Genomic DNA, 20,739 nt, shown 5'->3' with positions numbered 1-20,739 from the left:
TCCGATAGTTCCTCTCCATCGGGTTGTTACTATGGAACGCCTCCTCTGCCTTCAGTTCACATTTATCATGCAGTACACACCAATGGTCATGCAGTACACACCAATAACTGGTTATACGACGAAAAGTAGGAGTGTGATGCATAAAAAAACATCAAATCAGTTTTTTCTTTTATTACGACTTGGTCAATATATAAAGAGTAAATACTTAAACAGTATTATTGTAATTATATATTTTTTTCTATAATAACACCTTTGAAAACAAATTCAACATCATTTTGTTATAATTAAAATCTTATATACAAAATCAATCCTAAATAGATGATAAATCACAAGTCATCATCAAGCATTACTTTTTTACAGATTGCTATTCTGTATTGAGGAAATTGAATTTCTAATAAACTTATCATTGTTGGTAATATTAGCACACGACTATAACACTATATCTTGTACAATTAAAATTTGAATCTTATACATGTAAGAAATCCAAAGGTAAATCAAAAATCCTATGGATAACAATCCAATAGAGATAAGGAAAATTAAATAAGTAAAAAGAATTAAATCAAAAGAAAAGAAAATAACCTATGCATTATACACTTATACAATACAAATCTTAATAATATGTGAAAAATCCAAAGGCAAAACAATCCTATGGATAAGACGGACTAGCTTTCAATAAAGATAAATAAGCATCTAACATCTAAACTAAAAGAACATTCAAACCAACAGGCAGGCCCATACATTAATCAACATGAGTACTATATTGCAAAGACACTAAACATGTACATCTTAAGCTCTGTTTACATTATCAAACTTATGTGACAAAAAAAATTGATGTGCCCTTATATGTACATGATAATGTCATATTACTACCATGTTTGTGTATATTCCTACCATATTTGAGTAAATCACACTTTTTTGTCACATTAAGTTTGATAGTGTAAACAGAGCTTTACACACTGTGGCAGTGATTGACTAGTTACCTTTATATATAGATTTATAAGGTCTTAGATGACCACCCTGTATGTGTGAACTCAAATACAATTTTAAAGGTTGAGTTCCTAATTTGAATAATGGTAATTACTCTGTTGTATAATTTAAACACAATTTGTTACTTATAATAATACTAATATATATTTTCACAGTTTCACATTTATAAATAAATAATATATAGATATAAATATTGAATTGAATATTGAAATAATGGTAAGAATGGAAGGAAAATGGAATCAAGATAAATATACACAACTAAGATTAATTACATAAGATTAGTTATATACTGGAACTTTTTAATTGGTTAAGCGACGGTTTATAGTTATTGCCATGCTCTCGAACTAAACTGCTAAATGTGGATCGAGTCTAGGCCTACACATGCGACACCCTGAGATCTTTGTCTTGTGATATAGTCTCAAGTTTACCTTGAGCTATATCTTTAACCATGCCCCTCAGCCAGTCAATATTTGTAATAATTGTTCTTAACTAATATAGCTACCATAAATAATAACAAGGAGCTTTAAATTTGCAACGTCACTGTGTTTATATCAAAAGCTCCCTAATATATGCAATTTACAACTTACAGGACATAAAGACAAATGCATTGATCAGAACTAGCATACACAAAGTAATTGCCATGATTTAAGCTTGGTACAATATTTTATATTTACAATTTACAACAATGTTAGCAATACTTGAATTTGTTAATAATGTTTATTTATACAACAACAAAAAAATGTTGGTAACTTTACCAACTAAATACGCGATTCCAACAATATTAGTAAAATCTTTGAATAAAATTGTTAACATTGATAAAAATGAAGATATATAGTAAAACCGCTATTAAAAGGGGACACCTTTGGAATGCATAAAGTGTTCCCATTAATGGGGGGTGCCACCTGAATATGAATTGGCCGTAGTGTTAAAACAGTTCCCCTTGTTCATTTCAGAGAAAAGTGTTTCCTTTTGTTTTTCTAAATTCTTAATTTACATCATTTGGTTTTGCAACAAAAAAATAATAAAATAATTGCAGAGATAACAAAAATAGAAAAAATATATAGCATCATAATATGTAAATTTCTATGTCAAGTTGTGGAAATAACTACAATCATTATTGAAAAAAAAGAAGAATATTATGAGCACTAATATTTATATTGCAAATTACAATATTGAAAAACAATATACAAATTAATAAAATCACATATTATTTCCTTCACATGTCCCAGATGTTCACTCATAAAATATTAACATTTACCATGAATTTTCTTTTCTTTCTCCACACATAATGAACAAATTCAAATACATATACAATACATTTAAATAAAGATTACACTACAATGCATAGCAGCTCTGAAAATATTAAAATAATTTTTTAAACAAGTTGCATAATTAATTTACTGTCATATTTTATTCAACTTTTTAACATGATAAATAGAATTGCACAAACTATCAGCATGAATGAAAAGTTCTTAATCTTTTGGTTTTAACCCTGCACAACGGAGAGTAACGTACGGGATACCAACGTACTCCCATGTGTCTTTAGGCCAGTATTTAAGCACTGGTCCCATCTCAGGACACTCGTTCATTGCGTCGAAATAAGAAAAGAGAACAACGGCAGTGTAACCAGATATGAAGACCAGTAGGTGCCAGAAGCAGTGAAGGTACGGAAAAGACAATGATTGCCAGGTATCGCAGAACAGTTTATCATTCACCCAGCAAGACACGGCAACAAACCATAAACCAGCACAGCTTACTCCCAGGCGTCTGATTCTTAAACAATGTGTTCTGTAAAGCATATTTAAAAAACATATCATTCTACCTTCAATGAATCTACAGTAGAAACCTCAAAGGGGAGGGCTTCTGGACCAATAATGTGTTCCCTCAACAACTTGAATTGGTATTTGCTGGGGGCTTAGAGAGGGAGCATATGTTTGCTTTATTTGGGGCTTTTATAAATGTTCAGCATTTTACCTTTTCATCTCAAGATATAAAACAACTACACAGGGTAGAACAAAAGGCATCATGAAAAAAGAGTTCAACGATGGCTTTATGCAGGCCATTACATTACTGGTCATTGTTATCATAAATACTATCATTTTAAACATCCTCCTGAAAAAGATAAGACAACTAGAGTTAACAATGAACATACAGTATCTGATGAAACTGAAACCAACATCAATAGTTTTAATAAAGAATTAATTTGAATCACTGTATCATACTTTTAAAATCATCTTATTTTGATTTTAAACAGATGTCTCACTAATAATAATAATTGTATAGCATTAACACATTGGTAATTTCTATTTTAAAGAAATTATATAAAAACTTTATTCTATACCCCTACATCACATTAAATTCAACCATTTTGGGAGTGTAAAAAGATGCTATAGACGTGGATACCATTGTCTTAGTAGTCTAATGGTAGGGCTCTGCATATCAATCTGAGGGTACTCGGTTCGACTCTCACTCTCAGTGGGATCAAGTTTGTATGTAAATTTAGGTGTTCGAAATGTCATAGACAGCTGATGAATGAACGCCAATTGGTGGCAGCTGTACAATACGCAGTGCAATTTAGCAGACTGCTAGTCACACGTCTCTTAAATTTACATATCAATTTTAATTGCGATTTCCTGGTTTGTGTAAATAGCGGGTAACGTTTTAAACTCTTGATTGTTTGATGACACAGTAAGCATTCATGATTAACAAAATGTAATCTTTGGATTTAATAGGGACTTTACGAAACACGACGGGAAGCCACAGGAAAGTGGTGCTCCTGAACAATTTATGCATGAGCTTCAACAAAGTGGGCGGAGCTTAGCGTGAAATACTGTCGGTCGTCGTCTTCGCGCAAGGGTGCGTAACTAAAAAAACAGCTATGTTGACTGTATATGATTTTACGCTCAAGCGAACACAGGAGATTCGTTGTCCTCCCCTAACTGTCGTGTTTCTTAAAGTCCCTATTAAGGGGTTATTAAGGACGTCATAGTTCCAGAAACAGTAACGCTATTAGGTAACCTGTTTAATCAGATCTTCACTTATGAAATCGATAGTCCAGACCAACTCTGAATTGTCCTACAAAATGTCAATAATTAAAAAATTCTTAATATTGCTTAAACATGTGTATGCTTGTATTGTTGATGAGTACCCTGGTAAACTAACCAACTACAAATATTTCTCATTGTTATTTTACCTGTTACCCTTTAATAGTTTTGGATAAAACCTCCTTGGAAACCACATAGCAACGCCACACATCACAACCCATATTATGCTTAGTTCATCAAGTAGCTGTCCAACTAAACTTAATGTTGCATGAAAGTAAACGGATGATGCTCCGACAGCCACAAATAATAACCACATAATGTTGATACTGTTGTTTACTTGTTGTGAATACTGACGATATAGGTACCAAAGAAGAGGTGGAAACAGGAAGAAGAAAATATTGCTAACCTAAAAAAAAACAAAAGAAAGAATTACAATTATACTTTTATTTTTTATTTTATTTTATTCCTTTCAGTAAAGACAATACAAACATAACATAAAACGTGAAAGTGGAGCACTGACGAGAGACAAAAGCTGTCAAAGACTACTATCGCCAAAGGGCGTGCCCCTCCAACTCCAACATTCTTGATGTTTGATGAAATAAGTTCTTCAGGCTACTGTAGTGCATATTACCTTCCATATTCAGCCTTAATGTGGGATTTTATAACTAGTTCAGGAAAGGCATAATTTAGTTATAACTACAGTATTTATTTGTTTCTTTAATTAATTTAATAAAATAGGCAATTGCATAAATCTCATAGACTCTCTTTTCCCAGACGTGCTTTGAGGCGTGGAGCATGTACCTATAGATTAGTCGAGTTTATAAATTCTTATTTCTGTCAGCTGTAAATCTCATAGACTCTCTTTTCCCAGACGTGCTTTGAGGCGTGGAGCATGTACCTATAAATTAGTCGAGTATATAAATTCTTATTTCTGTCAGCTGTAAATCTCATAGACTCTCTTTACCCAGACGTTCTTTGGTTCGTCGAGCATAAACCTATACATTGGTCAAGTTTACAAATTCTCATTTCTGTCAGCTGTAGTAAACTAGTATGTAAGCAAATTTTTTCATAAACTCTCTTCTCCCAGACGTGGTTTGGGGTTTGTGATTTGAGCATTACAACATTCCAAAACTGTCAGCCTCTATAATTATAGCTTACACTTGATATAGCTTCTTAATGATTATTTCCTCTGGGAATATAGCTGCCTAAAGGCACGGTGCAAAAAACAAAATATCTTTGTACTGAGGTAGGGATTGAACCCAGAGAATATTAAGGAAGGCAAAGAGGCCACCCACCCAGTTATAGCAGAGAAGAATGAATTAGTGACTTATTATTCTTATCTCTAACTGTTTTTAGCTTTTTGTTTGTTCATCTGTCTCAATTGGGATCCAGCCACACTGAACCAACAGTAATATTTTTAATGTTAAGTGTACAGATAGAGATCAACTTAATTTGTTCTAGACACCATGAGTACAACAAATTTAACTTATCATACAGTTGATCCGAGTTTTAAAAATTGGTCTGAAATTTTAAAATGAGACCAGTTAAAATAAACATTTGGTATTATTATAAGGATATACTATCAGCATAAATGATGAACAAAATAATAAGAAAGGAAAACTTGAATGTGTTATTTAAGACAAGTTTTAGTTTCAAAATAACAATTTGTCTGGTTGTAAAGGAAGGAAGTGAAGTATATTCATAATGATTGAAGTAATCATAGGTCAAAACAAAACCAATAATGACAGAATATTGCAAAAAAAACCTGGTTTCTGTTTAATACTAAATAATGTAAAAAATGCAATTACCACAAGACACTAATTATTATTATTACAGTACAGTAGAGGGGACACCTTCAGGAACCAAAAGTGTTGAATAGAGGTGTTGGCCATAGTGTTACATTCATTTATTGAGAAAGTGCCCTTACATGTAAATAATACAGTATAATAGGTCGGAAGGTTTTAGTTTGTATTCAAAATTATCCCAGAATTAATACAAGTTTTAATATTAATTATATTAGTCTTGTACTGTACGTCATAATTAGTTATAATTTTACAGTGCATAATAAAAAACACATGTACAATATTTCCTTCAATTTTACATTCATACACTGTGAAAAGATGGGTACTGTACAGTATGTCAGTGTACTGTACTATAACCAACACATAAACTCAACTAATGCTATGTCTGTGTAATGTAATAACTAATGATTCTGAATGTAACAAAGTCATACAGTGGAATCTAGTTTCTACTTATTATAATATAATAATAATATTTGCACATGTTCTGGTGATGACAATCCAAGCTCTTTAATACTATCATTTACTGTATATATAATTGGTTGAATGCATTTGACATTATCGCAGGTTCATTTATGAGTTTGTGACTTGGTTGAGAAAATATCTTTACGTCACAATTTATGTAATGTCAGTGTCAACACTGACTGTGTACAGTCAACATCTTCTATATATAAATTATGGTTAATTCTGACATAGGCGAGCACAATAGCAAAATGGAAAAACGGCCCACTCTGTCGAGGAAGTTAGTTTCAAAAGATGTTTAAATTAAATGATGTATTAATTAGTAGGATGGTATTTATTTGAATAAACGCCTCCCCAATATAACATCACTTTGAATAATAATGGCCTCCCCCCCCCCCCCCCCCCAACCCAACTATCTAATAAACGCTTATCCATATTTGTACACATATTATTGTTTTATACTTATAATAACACAATTATACTATTTGTAGTAGAATTCATTGCACTCTTATCTACAATTTACCAAGCATTTGTTATTCTTTTTTACCACTTTTCATATCTATTAGAGGATTTTATTTGATTATAAATGTTACCATATTATTAAAAACTAAAATATTAAACATATCCCTCAAATAAGCAGCTCCCTCAAATGAACTCCGCCTCCCCACCTACAGTATAAGGGCCCTACCAAACAATAAACACTATACTTTAAAATGTTATTAATCATCTAAGACATTGTGAAACAGAGTAGGTTTTAGTTTTACGAATGTCAAGCATTTTCAATAATGGTAACCGACAGAAAACGTACAAGGAGAAAGTCCTTCTAAAACCTTTTTACCCGAGTCATTATCATTCCGAGAACCATCGTCTACACTTCCTAGAGGGGAAGCAAGTGAAGCGAGCTCACCCTCTAGTTTTATAAATTAATTTAGTGAATTCATTCTCTATGACATTGACTTGTGGTGAAATGTCTGTTTATCAAAGCAAGTTAGCTAATGTATCAGAGGCAACTAGAAATATGTAACCACCATGTTACTTGTTATAAATAACAATTCAATTCAATTATAGATTGAAACAAGATCTATATTGTTATTATGACTAATGTGTTTGTTTTCAGTGAATCACAGTCAGCAAACTGAAATAAAATCGGTGAATGGAACAGTTAGTTAATCATCTACAGATGTACATACTGAACCAAACAAATACATTAATCTGTGTAGGTATAAAAGAAATCTCCAAAGAAGATGTATGAGGTCATCTCCCAGAAAATATTTTATAAATACCCCCTTTTCTTAATCCATTAGGCATCCCTCTGAATAAATTATAAATTTTCCTGAAATACTGTTATAATTACTGGTTAACTTACTGTATTGTAAAATTCAGCAACTCCAGGTAAAATGCTATAGTTACTTTCACACCAATCAATTGTAGAGCTCCCACGCTTCACAGACTCCATAATGTTTTGATGAATATGCAACCTGTAGAATAACATTTTAAAAATCAATTAAAATAGGTTATAAAACAGTAATTGTCTTTTTCAAAAATGAAAACACTCATGGGAATTTCTGTAGGACCAATGGCTTTATATCCTATCTGACAGATGAGTTGATAAGACGAAAGCCTACTGTAGGGTCACAAAGCAAATGTAACTAAGATTGGGCAACTAAGATTTGAATGTGGCAATTGTTAATTCCACTAAACAGTCTAATAATGTGAAATTGTCTGTGTGCAATATTCCTCATGGAATTCGGAAAGCATTTTAACAGGAAGTGCAAATACTGGACAAGAATATAATATTTTCTATTCTTACTGAATATACTGAATACTGAAATGCTTAATTTGTCCATCATCACCATAAAATAACAACAGAAATTCTTCTTGAAGATTGACAATTATTAGTACAATAATAAATAAATATACAATAAAATATATTATGTACACACACATAATTGCACAAAAAAATATAAGTTATGAAACACGGTGTAAAAAAGACTAGGTATTAAAATTGAATAGGATTCAGGAGATTAAAATAGTTTAAAACAGCTTTAAAAGGATTAAAAACAGCTTTAAAAGGATTCAAACCATTAGTTCCTAAAACCTTTACAATTTATAAATATACAATATATGAATATAGCGGTAGATACAATAGACATTAAAAACTATATTTGTAACAAATTGTTGTTTGTACAGTACTGCACACACTTTTAAGTAAGCAAACATGTTTTATGATACCAAAAAATACTATCAAACAGATTAATGCTGAAAAGGAACTTGCATCTGAATAAAACAATGCTAGAAGTAGACTTGTTTCATATTTAAAAAGTGCACAAAATACTATGAGAAATGACTAAAATTGGCAACATGAATGCATGGCTAGAGAAAGATGTTAAACATCAGTGTAAATTTATGATTGCTTCTAATCTATTTTTATACTTACTTAATATAGTGAAACATGCTTGCTATCGTACCATTACATAATTTATTATATTATTACTGTACCCTACAGAACAGTAAAATCTTGTCCTATGATACAAAGGAGCAGCATAAATTTATATGAGCATTTTCATACAGCTTCCAACAATGCAGGTCAATTTATAATTAATGATTATTTGAAGGGACATTCAATATTAATTGTTCTCATAATCAGTTATCAATATTTTATTTTTTTAGGGTTTAATTTAACTCAACTAGAATAATGGATTGGCCTTCAAGCTAGGCACCATCACTTGTCAATATGTACACAGTTCAGTGGGCAATGCAAACATTCTCGTCCATAATTTATAAATATTATAAATACTCTCAATTTTAATTGTATAATATTGATATTTCAATCACTATCCTTCTCATGGCAACCCTGTTGAGTGATGTGGCCAAATATGGTAGTGAAACTGTATGCCCAAATATGGTAGAGATATGACATCATCATGTCCATAGTATGGGCACATAACATTTTTTTTGTCACAAAAAGTTTAAAAGTGTAGACTGAGCTTTAGACAAGTATTTGGGAGTAGAGTTTTTTTATGTCATTGAGGTAAAAATCTGGCATCGGACTTCAACCTAAGATCATCTAAAGCACCAAGCGAACTCCACTCTAATAAAAAATTAGAAATACAGTACAGTACTGTACCGCTTCTAATGGAAGTGGATTATTCAGAAAAAAAAAAAATAAGAAAAACACTACAAAACGTTTATATAATTAACAGGGTAGGTTCATAATAATTCTCCTAAAAAGTTCATGCATACCATGAAAGGAAGTGTTTACACGCTTTTCTTTGTTTGCCACAGCAATGACTCGTGGACGGCAGTCCTGTGGCTAAAGCGGCTTACCTCATACAGAGAGTAGAGGTAAACAACACAGTAGGATAATTATAAATAATAGTATCCTACCTTGGTAGGTAGCTACAGTATTAAACTAAGTGAACTTAACGTTAATCCATATTGTATCATGGATTGGTAGCTTCTTAGGTAATAGAGTACAATGTGTGTCAGTATCTAGGACTATTGGATAAACGTATAATGAATGTCGGTACTCCGCAGGGTTGCGTTCTTTCGCCTTTATTATATGTGTTGTATACTTTAATGATTGTAAATCTAGTACTGTAGTAGTACTGTATGCTGATGATACCGTCTTACTGGGTTTAATTGACAAGAGTTACAGTATGATGAGTCATAATATTGTTTGTAGCTCTGTTGTATTTTTCAAATATTATTGTCTTTTTCTGTATTATCTAACCTTCAACTAATGTTGAGCAATTGTATGTCAACATGAATTTCCTTTTGGACAAATAAAATGAACTATGAACTATTAATTATATTTAAATGTTGCAATTTGTAGTCAATGCTCATAACCTCAAATTTAACGTGGTTGAGAAATTCACCAAAGATTACAATCTTTTGATGATTAACATTTTGATTCAAGATTCAAAACATTGTATTGGTCCACTTTAAAATGGAAATTTGTTTTGCTTGGCATAATTAAGACAATAAAAAAACAAAGAAAAATACAAAAGGCAATGTTAAAATACTATTTATAGGCCTATGTTAAAATACTGTTGGTCTGGACTATGGATTTCATAAGTGTAGATCTGATTACACAGTACAGTACAGTAGTACCTTATGGCCATTCTTGGAAATGTTAATGTTACTGTTTCTGGCACTAATATGACGTCATTAACCCCTTATTAAGATTACATTTTGTTAAACGGATCATGAATGTTTATTGTGTCATCAAACACAATGAAAGCCATATTTCACCAGGTATGTAGATACCATCACATATTAGGCTATTATTAGTGAAAATAATAATAATATTATTTTATATTGTAATAAAATATCATTGTCATATAAACTTGCAGGTGGTGTGTTTTAATACCGTAACTCCATGTACTACATAGTAATTTTTCATGGCACAGCGGTGTATGTATATCACTAACTGGTCAAGTAGTTTCATGGTCTAGAATAGTATAATAGTAGCATGTATTCTTTTGATTCTTATGTTTCATTGTTATATGTTTTTGGATACAAAGAAGAAATGTGCCACCAATACAAAAGCACAGTACTACCACTATTAATAATTATTAGCTATCATCTCCATGCTTCTTCCTGGGGTTGATTTTTTAAATTAATCATTTCAATAAATATTTATAGAAGGAAAATAATATTTTATACCTCCCTGATAATATGGTGACAAATTGAGCAATTATTATAATACATCCATGTTCATAGTCATACTCTACATGATTTGCTGAAATTGTATACTGTTTATACTAGTGATATCTGATCTTTTATTCAATGCTTACTGAATTCATTGTGTATCACCGCCATTAATATGGCAAAGGTAATATAAATTTTACGCAAATGAGTAGTACAGTATCGATGGAAAAGAAAGGTAATAAAAAAAGAAATGGTATTAAAATAAAGGGAACAATACAAAATGTTAATTTAATTCAGTGGTTTTCTACGTCGTGGCCGTGTCCTCCAAGGGCCGTGCCATTTTGTTTACCTTTGATCTGTAATATGAACCTTGACATGTCAGATGCAAACTCTGCGCAAAAGTCAGTTTTTTTAAGCTTAGCTTTTGACAAACATTTTGATACCAAACTTGTTTTGGTTTCATAGGTTTTCGGCGCATTTTCGTCTAATTTTCTGCAAGCTACACATCTGAGATGGCGGACTACTGTATAAGCTCCCGATAAATGCTGGTGCGCGTGAGAATGGAAAATTCCAAGTTGCTTTCAGGATGTTTTTGTTAACATTCACGGTGAACAAACAACGGCGACGACACTCTCGCGGCGGCTCCTGATAGGCCTAGGCCCCATATGGTCATCGTCGGATGAGTCCGTCAACTAATTTATTCATAATTTCGAAACTGGTCATTCATAATGGTCAAGTTTGGACTTATTTTGAAGAAATAGGTTCTGATGAAGAGATATAGTTTTATTCATGAATTATTTAGCAATTTTATGGATTTGGTAGTCAAAGATAAATTAAAAATCTTAATTAATGACATTTTTCTAAAATTTGCATAATCCATACTTCGCCAAAGTAAGTCGTAACACAAATTTGATAACATATTTGAAAAGACAATATTCTTGGCATTATTTTTCTTTTTAATTTTTTGAGTTTCTGTCTCAAGAAAAAAAGTTATGGTTAATTGTGTGACAATGCTTTTTAGGTTCCGGGGAGCAAAATAAACTTAGGGGTCAAAAAATGGGTTAAATTGGAACAAAATAACAAATCTCTTGATACCTTGGCGCTACTGCAGTTTCGCACCACACCGTTATATCTTCGATTTCTCACCTAAACTTTCCTTTTTCACACTCACAACATAATATTATGTAACATGTTTATACGATTCGACCACTTACGAAGTAATTTTTTTTAAATAACAATACTTTTCAAAACATTTTAAACGATATTGAACTCGCTGTCAACACACTGCGAAATGTTCGCCATCTTATATTTATCACTTAATTGCCAGAATGTATGCTTCATTTTCCCAAAAAAATGTAGAAACTATAGAGGGCAGTGTTATAAAATCCGATTACACATATATAGGCCTATTAGTTTTGAAAGGCAAGAAGTGTTTTTAGCTGGCGAAATAGAGGTTAAATTAATATTTCATTATTAGTATTATTATTCATATTAATAATAATAGGTATGACTTCTATCAAAGAAAATTATCTTGGTCACTAATCAATACATTCACCAAAACAATGTACGGACTCATATCGTCGCCGTTTTGATGTACAGCTGGTTCTTTATAAAAACCACTCTCTGCAGTTTAAAAATAAAAACAGAAAATAAAACATACATTGATTTCTGGCAATTTTCTAATTCTAAAATGGCCACAGTTCGATCGAAGTATTCGAGGAAAAGGAGCTGTTTTGAAAGGCATTTTTTATTGTGATAAATGTAATTTAACGGTGGCTAAATCATGGGAACATGTTACATAATGTCCCAAAATTGTATGATGTGAGTGTGAGAAAAAATGTAGGTGAGAAATCGAATAAATAACAGTGTGGTGCGAAACTGCAGTAGCGCCATTTTTAGGCACAGACTCCGTCACATCTGTACGAAATTCACAACAAAAACTGGTAGACGGTCACGTCACACACTTCCCCTTTGGCCTGTCAGTGTCTGGTGGGCAGAGAGAGTCGGTTCGGTACTGTTTTGTCTTGAAAATTATAATGAAAAAAAGTAACTAATAAAACTGGTCAGGGAGAAGTTATTGTTAATGTTTATAATAAATCAACATCTATGAGAAAAACGAAAAATCTTACCTGTATTAACTCTGACAAGAGCGTGAATGAACTGCTGATTCCTCTTTGTTTAATATCAAACAACGTGGGTGCTTATGTACAAAAAATAAACACTACCTGATTCCTGATTCACTCCATTGCGTTCATTGAATGACGTTATAATAATGGAGGTATATTCAGAGCGTCATTCTGGCGACTGGAGCATCCTCTACTTCTCTACGGAGCGCCATTTATGCCTTTATTAACTTCAATAATAGAAATAGTACTACGGTAACTGCTCAAGTGGACCCAATTTAGCACCAGGGTAGCACAGTGATATAAAATAGAAATAAAGTCACTAAATTTTACTATCTTTTCGTATGTTAATACACTGTGCTCAAGTGGACCCAATTTGGCGCCAGTGGAGCACAGTGATATAAAATAGAAATAAAGTCATTTAAGTTTCAATATCTTTTCGTATGTTAATACACTGTGCTCAAATGGACCTAATTTGAAGTCACTTAAGTTTAAATATCTTTTCGTATGTTAATACACTGTGCTCAAGTGGACACAATTTGGTACCAGTGGAGCACAGTGATGTAAACTAGAAATAAGTTACTGAATGTTAATATCTTTTCGTATGTTAAACTGTGCTCCAGTGGACCCAATTAAGTTTCAATATATTTTCGTATGTTAATACACTGTGCTCCAGTGGATCCAATTTGGCGCCAGTGGTGGAGCACAGCGAAATAGTCACATACAAAAACATCGAGAACTTGAATTTAATTCGTCACTTTTATAATTTTACTGATATTTAATTTTTAAAAAACATGCACGTATGTTAAATATTACTGCAAAATATTGATTTATGCAATCCTGTGACCTGAGATGATGCTTATGGTGCTGATTGGTGCCTATTATGTGTCATAGAATATATGCTCTATACTCTACAGTGTACTGTATATCTATATACAGTGTAACATAGGTGAAATTACGGGACCCACATCATGTTTGAATTTTGAAAAATACTTCTGAAAATACTTCAAAAATATTTCAAACTTCCAGGATATATGTTAAATATCGGTTACTCCATAAAATTAGTTTCAAGCCATATCAGTTATTTTAATAACTTGCGTTTGTCTAAGATAAATACTTATTTAGTGTCCCCGGAAAGTGCACCTATTCATGGAAATATGAAATTAAATATTAAGTCTCCAGTACTAGCCCACCATGGTTGGGGCAGAGCTAATAATAATGAAAATAGAGCCCAGAATTGCACTTATACTTATTACTATACATAATCACCTATGATAATAATATGGTAATGTTAAACTTTCAACTATCCAGATGCGACTTCAAAATTGTAGGTGTGGTTTTCTACTTTAAAACTCGACTTCGTATAAGGCCTAGTCCGCCGGCGGCGGAATTAGTCTACTTCGAAATTGGTATAGAAATCGGCATCTTTGGAAATGTTCTATATTTGATCTTATTTCACTCTCCATTAACCCCATACAAAAACCATCGGAGACAAACTATCTGTTTAAAACATGTTTATTCTGGGGACGGTGCAGCCATACACACCAACTACCATAAAAGTTTATTCATAACATTTTACAATACAATATCTTGCATGAATCGGACATTTTCGCTACCAATGTAGGAACATTAACAAAATCAAAATTTAACAGTGTGGCGTGTTGACCGCGAATGACTAACAATACCATCTTTCCCACTACACCTGCACAACCATTGCATAACAACGCACGGCATACCAAACCGTTTCGTACACCTGCGATGAAAATATAAATTCAATTTATTTTAAAATTGAGGGCGGCAAACATAAAATTTACGAGATCGAATACGGGTTGAAAAAAAAAAAAAAAAAAGATGTTAAATGTGCTCTCCCTGCCTCAGCACTAAGGCCCTGCCACAGCCTTTTGGGGTCGTTTCCAGCACATCACCAGATGCATTGATGTTGTCGCCTCATGATGTGTGGTGGAAAGGGGGACGTATAATTCTGTGAACCCCAAACACAGTGGCCGCATGCCTTTAACTCTATTCCACCGACCAGCGTGGGAATCGAACCCACGACATACGTGTTGTCAACACGACGCTCAGGCGACTGAGCTAACTGATCATTTTGGTTTAAACAAAGTTAATATGATAGTTATGACGTACTGATGAATTACGTAATACACGTATAAATAGACTATTATCAGCTGTTCAGTCATGTATTACTGTGTGGCGTAACGGGTAATGCTCAGGTTTGAGTGCTCTCAGCTCTAGTAGATTGGGTTCGAACCTCTAAAGAATTTTTTTTTTAAGGAAAATAATGAATATTGTTTTTTTTTTATTTTGAAAGAGAGATATTTTGAGGGTTGTAAATGTCAGGCCTAACACAAGTGGACCTTTTTTAAAATCAGAAACAAAGTTGCATGGCATTATTTTCCATTAAATAAACTGCCATAAAACCTCGAAAAGAAGCCCATGTGCTCCTTCATTTTTAGTACTCTTGGGTGGGCTTCTTTTCCACATGGAGTTCTTTTCGAGATTACTTTTGCAAACTAAAAGAGGGGAGCTGATAGGTTCCCGGCCGGAAAATGTTTTATTTACATGATTTGAACAATCTTCTAATGTAAAGATTAACAACATCAAAATTTAACAGTGTGGCGTGTTGACCGCGAATGACTAACATACCATCTTCCCCATAATACACCTGCACAAACTCATTTGCATAACAACGCACGGCATACCAAACTGTTTAAAACAGAGCTGCAAGGTCTCCGGAAATGACATCTATTATTTTTTCAAACATGTATAAGAATCTTCAGTACCCCACCATGCTTGGGGCTGAGCAAAGATAATTTTGAAAAATAGAGCTGCATAGGTTCCCGCCCGAAAAAAATGGCACTTTACATGATTTTAAATTATATGAAACAAACTATATAAGACTCACCAGGGACAATAGAGCTTGTCCCCGGAAAGTGCACCTATAATTCATTAACATATGATATTAAATATTAAGTCTCCAGTACTAGCCCACCGTGGTTGGGGCAGAGCTAATAATGAAAATAGAGCCAAGAATTGCACTTATATTATACTTATTACTATACATAATCACCTATGATAATTATGATAATGTTAACATTTCAACTATCCAGATGCGACGTCAACATTTTAGGTGGGGTTTTCTACTTTAAAACTCGACTTCGTATGCCTAAGGCCTAGCCCGGCGGCGGAATTAGTCTAAGCTTCGAAATTGGTCTAAAAATCGGCATCTTTGCAAATGTTCTATATTTGATCTTATTTTACTCTCCAATATCCCCATACAAAAACCATCGAAGACAAACTATCTGTTTAAAACATGTTTATTCTGGGGACGGTGCGGCCATACACAGCAACTACCATCAAAGTTTATTCATAACATTTTACAATACAATATCTTGCATGAATCGGACATTTTTGCTACCAATGCAGCAACATTGATTAACAAAATCAAAATTTAACAGTGTGGCGTGTTGACCGCGAATGACTAAACAATACCATCTTTCCCACTACACCTGCACAACCATTGCATAACAACGCACGGCATACCAAACCGTTTCGTACACCTGCGATGAAAATATAAATTCAATTTCTTTTAAAATTGAGGGCGGCAAACCTAAAATTTACGAGATCGAATACGGGTTGAAAAAAAAATTAAATAAAAAAAAAAGATGTTAAATGTGCTCTCCCTGCCTCAGCACTAAGGCCCTGCCACAGCCTTTTGGGGTCGTTTCCAGCACATCACCAGATGCATTGATGTTGTCGCCTCATGATGTGTGGTGGAAAGGGGGACGTATAATTCTGTGAACCCCAAACACAGTGGCCGCATGCCTTTAACTCTATTCCACCGACCAGCGTGGGAATCGAACCCACGACATACGTGTTGTCAACACGACGCTCAGGCGACTGAGCTAACTGATCATTTTGGTTTTAAGAAGGTTAATATGATAGTTATGACGTACTGATGGATTACGTAATACACGTATAAATATAAATAGACTATTATCAGCTGTTCAGTCATGTACTACTGTGTGGCCTAACGGGTAATGCTCAGGTTTGGGTGCTCTCAGCTCTAGTAGATTGAGTTCGAACCTCTACGGATATTTTTTTTTTTTTAAATAAAAAATAAATAAATAAAAAATAAATAAATAAATAAAATAATGAATATGGTTTTTCTTTATTTTGAAAGAGAGATATTTTGAGGGTTGTAAATGTCAGGCCTAACACAAGTGGACCTTTTTAAAATCAGAAACAAAGTTGCATGGCATTATTTTCCATTAAATAGACTACTATAAAACCTCGAAAAGAAGCCCATGTGCTCCTTCATTTTTAGTACTCTTGGGTGGGCTTCTTTTCCACATGAAGTTCTTTTCGAGATTACTTTTGCAAACTAAAAGAGGGGAGCTGATAGGTTCCCGGCCGGAAAATGTTTTATTTACATGATTTGAACAATCTTCTAATGTAAAAATTGACAACATCAAAATTTTAACTTTTTTACTCTGCTAAAGGAAACAAAGGATATTAGGAGGACTGAGAACAATCAAAGCATATTGATCGAAACGTCGAGAAACTCAACAGTTCTTTTCAGAACTAATATAGGCCTACATGGTGTACCGCAAACTTTATATCAACAGAGGATTTTTTTTCTTAAATTTATTAAAATTTAGTGACTTTATTTCTATATACCACTGTGCTCCCCTGGTGGCAAATTGGGTTCAGTTGAGCACACAGTGTATGAACATACAAAATATATTAAAATTCAGTGACTGGACCAGTTACCGTAGTACTATTTCTATTTCTGAAGTACATAAAGCCATAAATGGCGCTCCGTAGAAAAGTAGAGAATGCTCCATCGTCAGAATGACGCTCTGAATATACCTCAATAATGATATGGTAGGCCTACGGATTGTGTACGCGTCGACTTTGTTTGTGATCACACTATAAACTAAAAAGAGAAATTAAAATTGTTAGATATATGATAAGTAATTTAAAATTATATTTAATTATTATTTAAATTTTTATTTTCTATTGAAGACAATTTACTAAACTGGACTAATAATTACGTTTTGGAAGAGGCCGTGTATAGTTGCTTAGTGCTTGACCTTTCACCCGCTGAACGCTTTACATTCATAAGCAGCAGCAATAACGTCATAATTTATCGATGAAACGTTCTCTTTTTATGTTTTTCAACCTTCAATAACTTTTTAGTAATTGGTATTTTCTGATTTTAAATTAGTATATTTTTGTTTACTTTAAATGAAATCAATATAAATAGTCCGAAAACTTAGGCCTCCATCGACAAGCGAGTCTGTTTACTTTAATGACCGAGGTTATTGTGTTTCTGCCAGGGAGATGGAAAGCAAAGATGTGTCAGAGTCTGGCCTAGACATGGTCGATAGTGACAAGATTTCAGGTGGTTATAATAATACACGGAAGTCAAAACAAGACCTATCTAATGATAATATGATTGATCCACTATCACTTGATCCAGATGCAGTTTGTCACCAGTTGGAAAACATTAATTTAACTGAAGCAGACACAGAAATCTTATTAAAAGATGCTTTGGAATTAAACAAAATTTTAAAAGAGCATCTTCTGAAACAAGAAGGCAGTTCCCAGAAAAATCAAATGAAATCAACAGCCAATGGAAAGAAGCCCAAAAAGGGGCCTAGGCCTAGTTCACCAGATGGTGACCTCCCGCCACTGGACACAAAACGGGGACTCTCTGCAGCACAAATGAGAATTCGTCAGCCGGTACAGAGAGGCAATTCTGCAAGCAAGAAGTTGTCAACAAGGTCAAAGCAAAGTCCGGAGGCAAGTTTAATAAAAAAAAAAAGAAGTCTTGTTATTGCCATTATTATCTGTTGGGTCAGCATTATGCACTTGTCAATTGTATGACCCACTATACAACCCCTGGGAGAGGTGCGTCATTTGTCCGATGTGCGTCATACCTTATGAATGCCATGACACACCCATGCATCAATAATGTGACTTACCTTTAAGTGACCATGACGCACCCATTTTGATGCACTGTGACCATGTTTTTTATGATATTTTGGGTGGTAAAGTGACAGACATTGACACACCATTGGTCATTGATTTGACGTACCATCTAGGTTTTTTGACGCACCCCTGCGTTAGTAATTATTTGTAAATGACGCACCTCTCCCGGGGGTCGTATAGTGGGTCATACAATTGACAAGTGCATTTTATTAACCTAAAAATTAGCCATTTTATTTTTATAAAAGTAATACTCATTATGTTGAAACTTCATTCTTCTAATGTTGATCTATGTATTATAGTTTGTGATTGATTAAAATTCTTTTATTTCCCAGACTAAACCAGTCAGGTCCAAGACGGCATCATCCACTAGTTCAAGAAGAAGAAGCAGCAGCAGCAAATCAAAGGAATCTAACAAGAAGGAATGGAGCGATAGGTGGTGAACAAATAAAAGCATTTTAATGATTTCATTTTTTGTAAATACACTTGCTTTTAGAAAATAATCATATTATTAATATTGTACATAAAAATATTTTAACAATTTGTCTGTTGAGTATGTCTTATTATATTATTATATCTCTATGACTTTACTGTGCATTTATTTTAATTAAATGTCCAGTATATTAGTTATTTTATTTTTTTTTAGTTTAAATATATTAGTCCGTTGACTTGTCCGTTAGTTGAATTGGCCATTTTAATGTTTAAGCAAATTCCTGTTAAAACCATAATTTTAAAAAATATATATATTTTTTTGTCTTTTTTAAGTGAAATTATTAGTTTAATTTGTTGGCATAATTGTATATCTTTATTATGAAAAATGGCTTTAATGTTTAATTTTATTTATCTTCATTTTACAATTTATTCTAAACAAAGTAATTGTTATTTCATTTTCCTGACAATACTAGTTCTTTATATAATTTATATATATAGATAATTGTTCACTATTTAAAAAATAATATAATTAATGTATGTCTTATTGTATACTAAAACATGGGTGAAAAAATACCATTTCTAAGAAATTAATTAATGTTATCTGATTTGCGTCACATTACAGTATTAATTTTTTTATTGTACGGTCACAAGGCTTTCTATCCGAGGGCGCTATTCTATTTTGAATTCCTGAGCCGTGATTATGCCTCTGTACTAGTACTACTTTAAACTACTAGTATTAATTATTGGGATATTAGACAATATTATAACCTTTTTCCCACAAATTAATGTCAACACTCCTCCGCAATAAAAAGATAGAAAACAGTTATTCATAGTATAAACTGTATATGTAATATTTATTTATTTGTTGACCCATCACGCAATGATTGGAAGGGCATTTTCTTACGTTGCGTCGCTAGAACGCAACGTAACGCAGCGACGTATCGACGCAAAGTGATGTATTGCGTAATCACAAGTGGGAACCGACGACGCAACAGTGCTGTAAAAATCGCAGATTTGATTTCACGCAGGCGGGGCAAACACAATGATTGGAAGGTCATTTGCTTACGTTGCGTAGGTTGCGTTACGTTGCGTCGCTAGTGAGAACCAAGCTTTAGTCTTCATGCCCACTTGGACGCAACGCAAGGACGTAATTTCTTGCGATTGGTCAACTCGCTTGCACGTGTCTACTTCATTCCGTTGCGTCTCTAGTGGGAACCAAGCTAGCGTGAC

General features: G+C 33.2%; 2 protein-coding genes across 3 annotated transcripts in view; one reads left to right on the top strand and one right to left on the bottom strand.

Annotated features, from left to right (window-relative positions):
- The window catches only part of LOC144854083 (alkaline ceramidase 2-like), an 81,639-nt gene extending 68,456 nt beyond the window's left edge, over positions 1 to 13,183 (bottom strand). Inside the window, exons 1-5 of one of the 2 annotated variants that reach the window (XR_013614500.1) lie at positions 13,075 to 13,183; positions 7,659 to 7,770; positions 4,181 to 4,437; positions 2,962 to 3,099; positions 1,278 to 2,775 (exon numbers count right to left, since the gene is read on the bottom strand). Coding sequence is in view for 1 of the 2 variants with exons in the window: in XM_078711967.1 (XP_078568093.1) it covers positions 2,460 to 2,775; positions 2,962 to 3,099; positions 4,181 to 4,437; positions 7,659 to 7,748 (801 nt within the window). In the remaining variant the exon portion in view is untranslated. Of the gene's footprint in view, positions 1 to 172; positions 2,776 to 2,961; positions 3,100 to 4,180; positions 4,438 to 7,658; positions 7,771 to 13,074 lie in introns of those variants that run through there. The other variant, XM_078711967.1, reaches the window with a different exon arrangement.
- Positions 13,184 to 17,986: 4,803 nt separating this feature from the next.
- LOC144854154 (uncharacterized) lies at positions 17,987 to 20,335 on the top strand. The gene is made up of 2 exons (XM_078712050.1): positions 17,987 to 18,891; positions 19,413 to 20,335. Exons 1-2 carry the CDS (start codon positions 18,430 to 18,432, stop codon positions 19,518 to 19,520), a joined length of 570 nt encoding a protein of 189 aa, XP_078568176.1. The 5' UTR covers positions 17,987 to 18,429; the 3' UTR covers positions 19,521 to 20,335.
- The last annotated feature ends 404 nt before the right edge of the window (positions 20,336 to 20,739 follow it).

The sequence above is a fragment of the Antedon bifida genome, chromosome 10 (assembly GCF_963402885.1).
Source record: "Antedon bifida chromosome 10, ecAntBifi1.1, whole genome shotgun sequence".
In the NCBI taxonomy this organism is placed as follows: domain Eukaryota; kingdom Metazoa; phylum Echinodermata; class Crinoidea; order Comatulida; family Antedonidae; genus Antedon; species Antedon bifida.
Note: the sequence above shows the minus strand (reverse complement) of the source record. Positions and strands in the feature narration are given on the sequence as shown.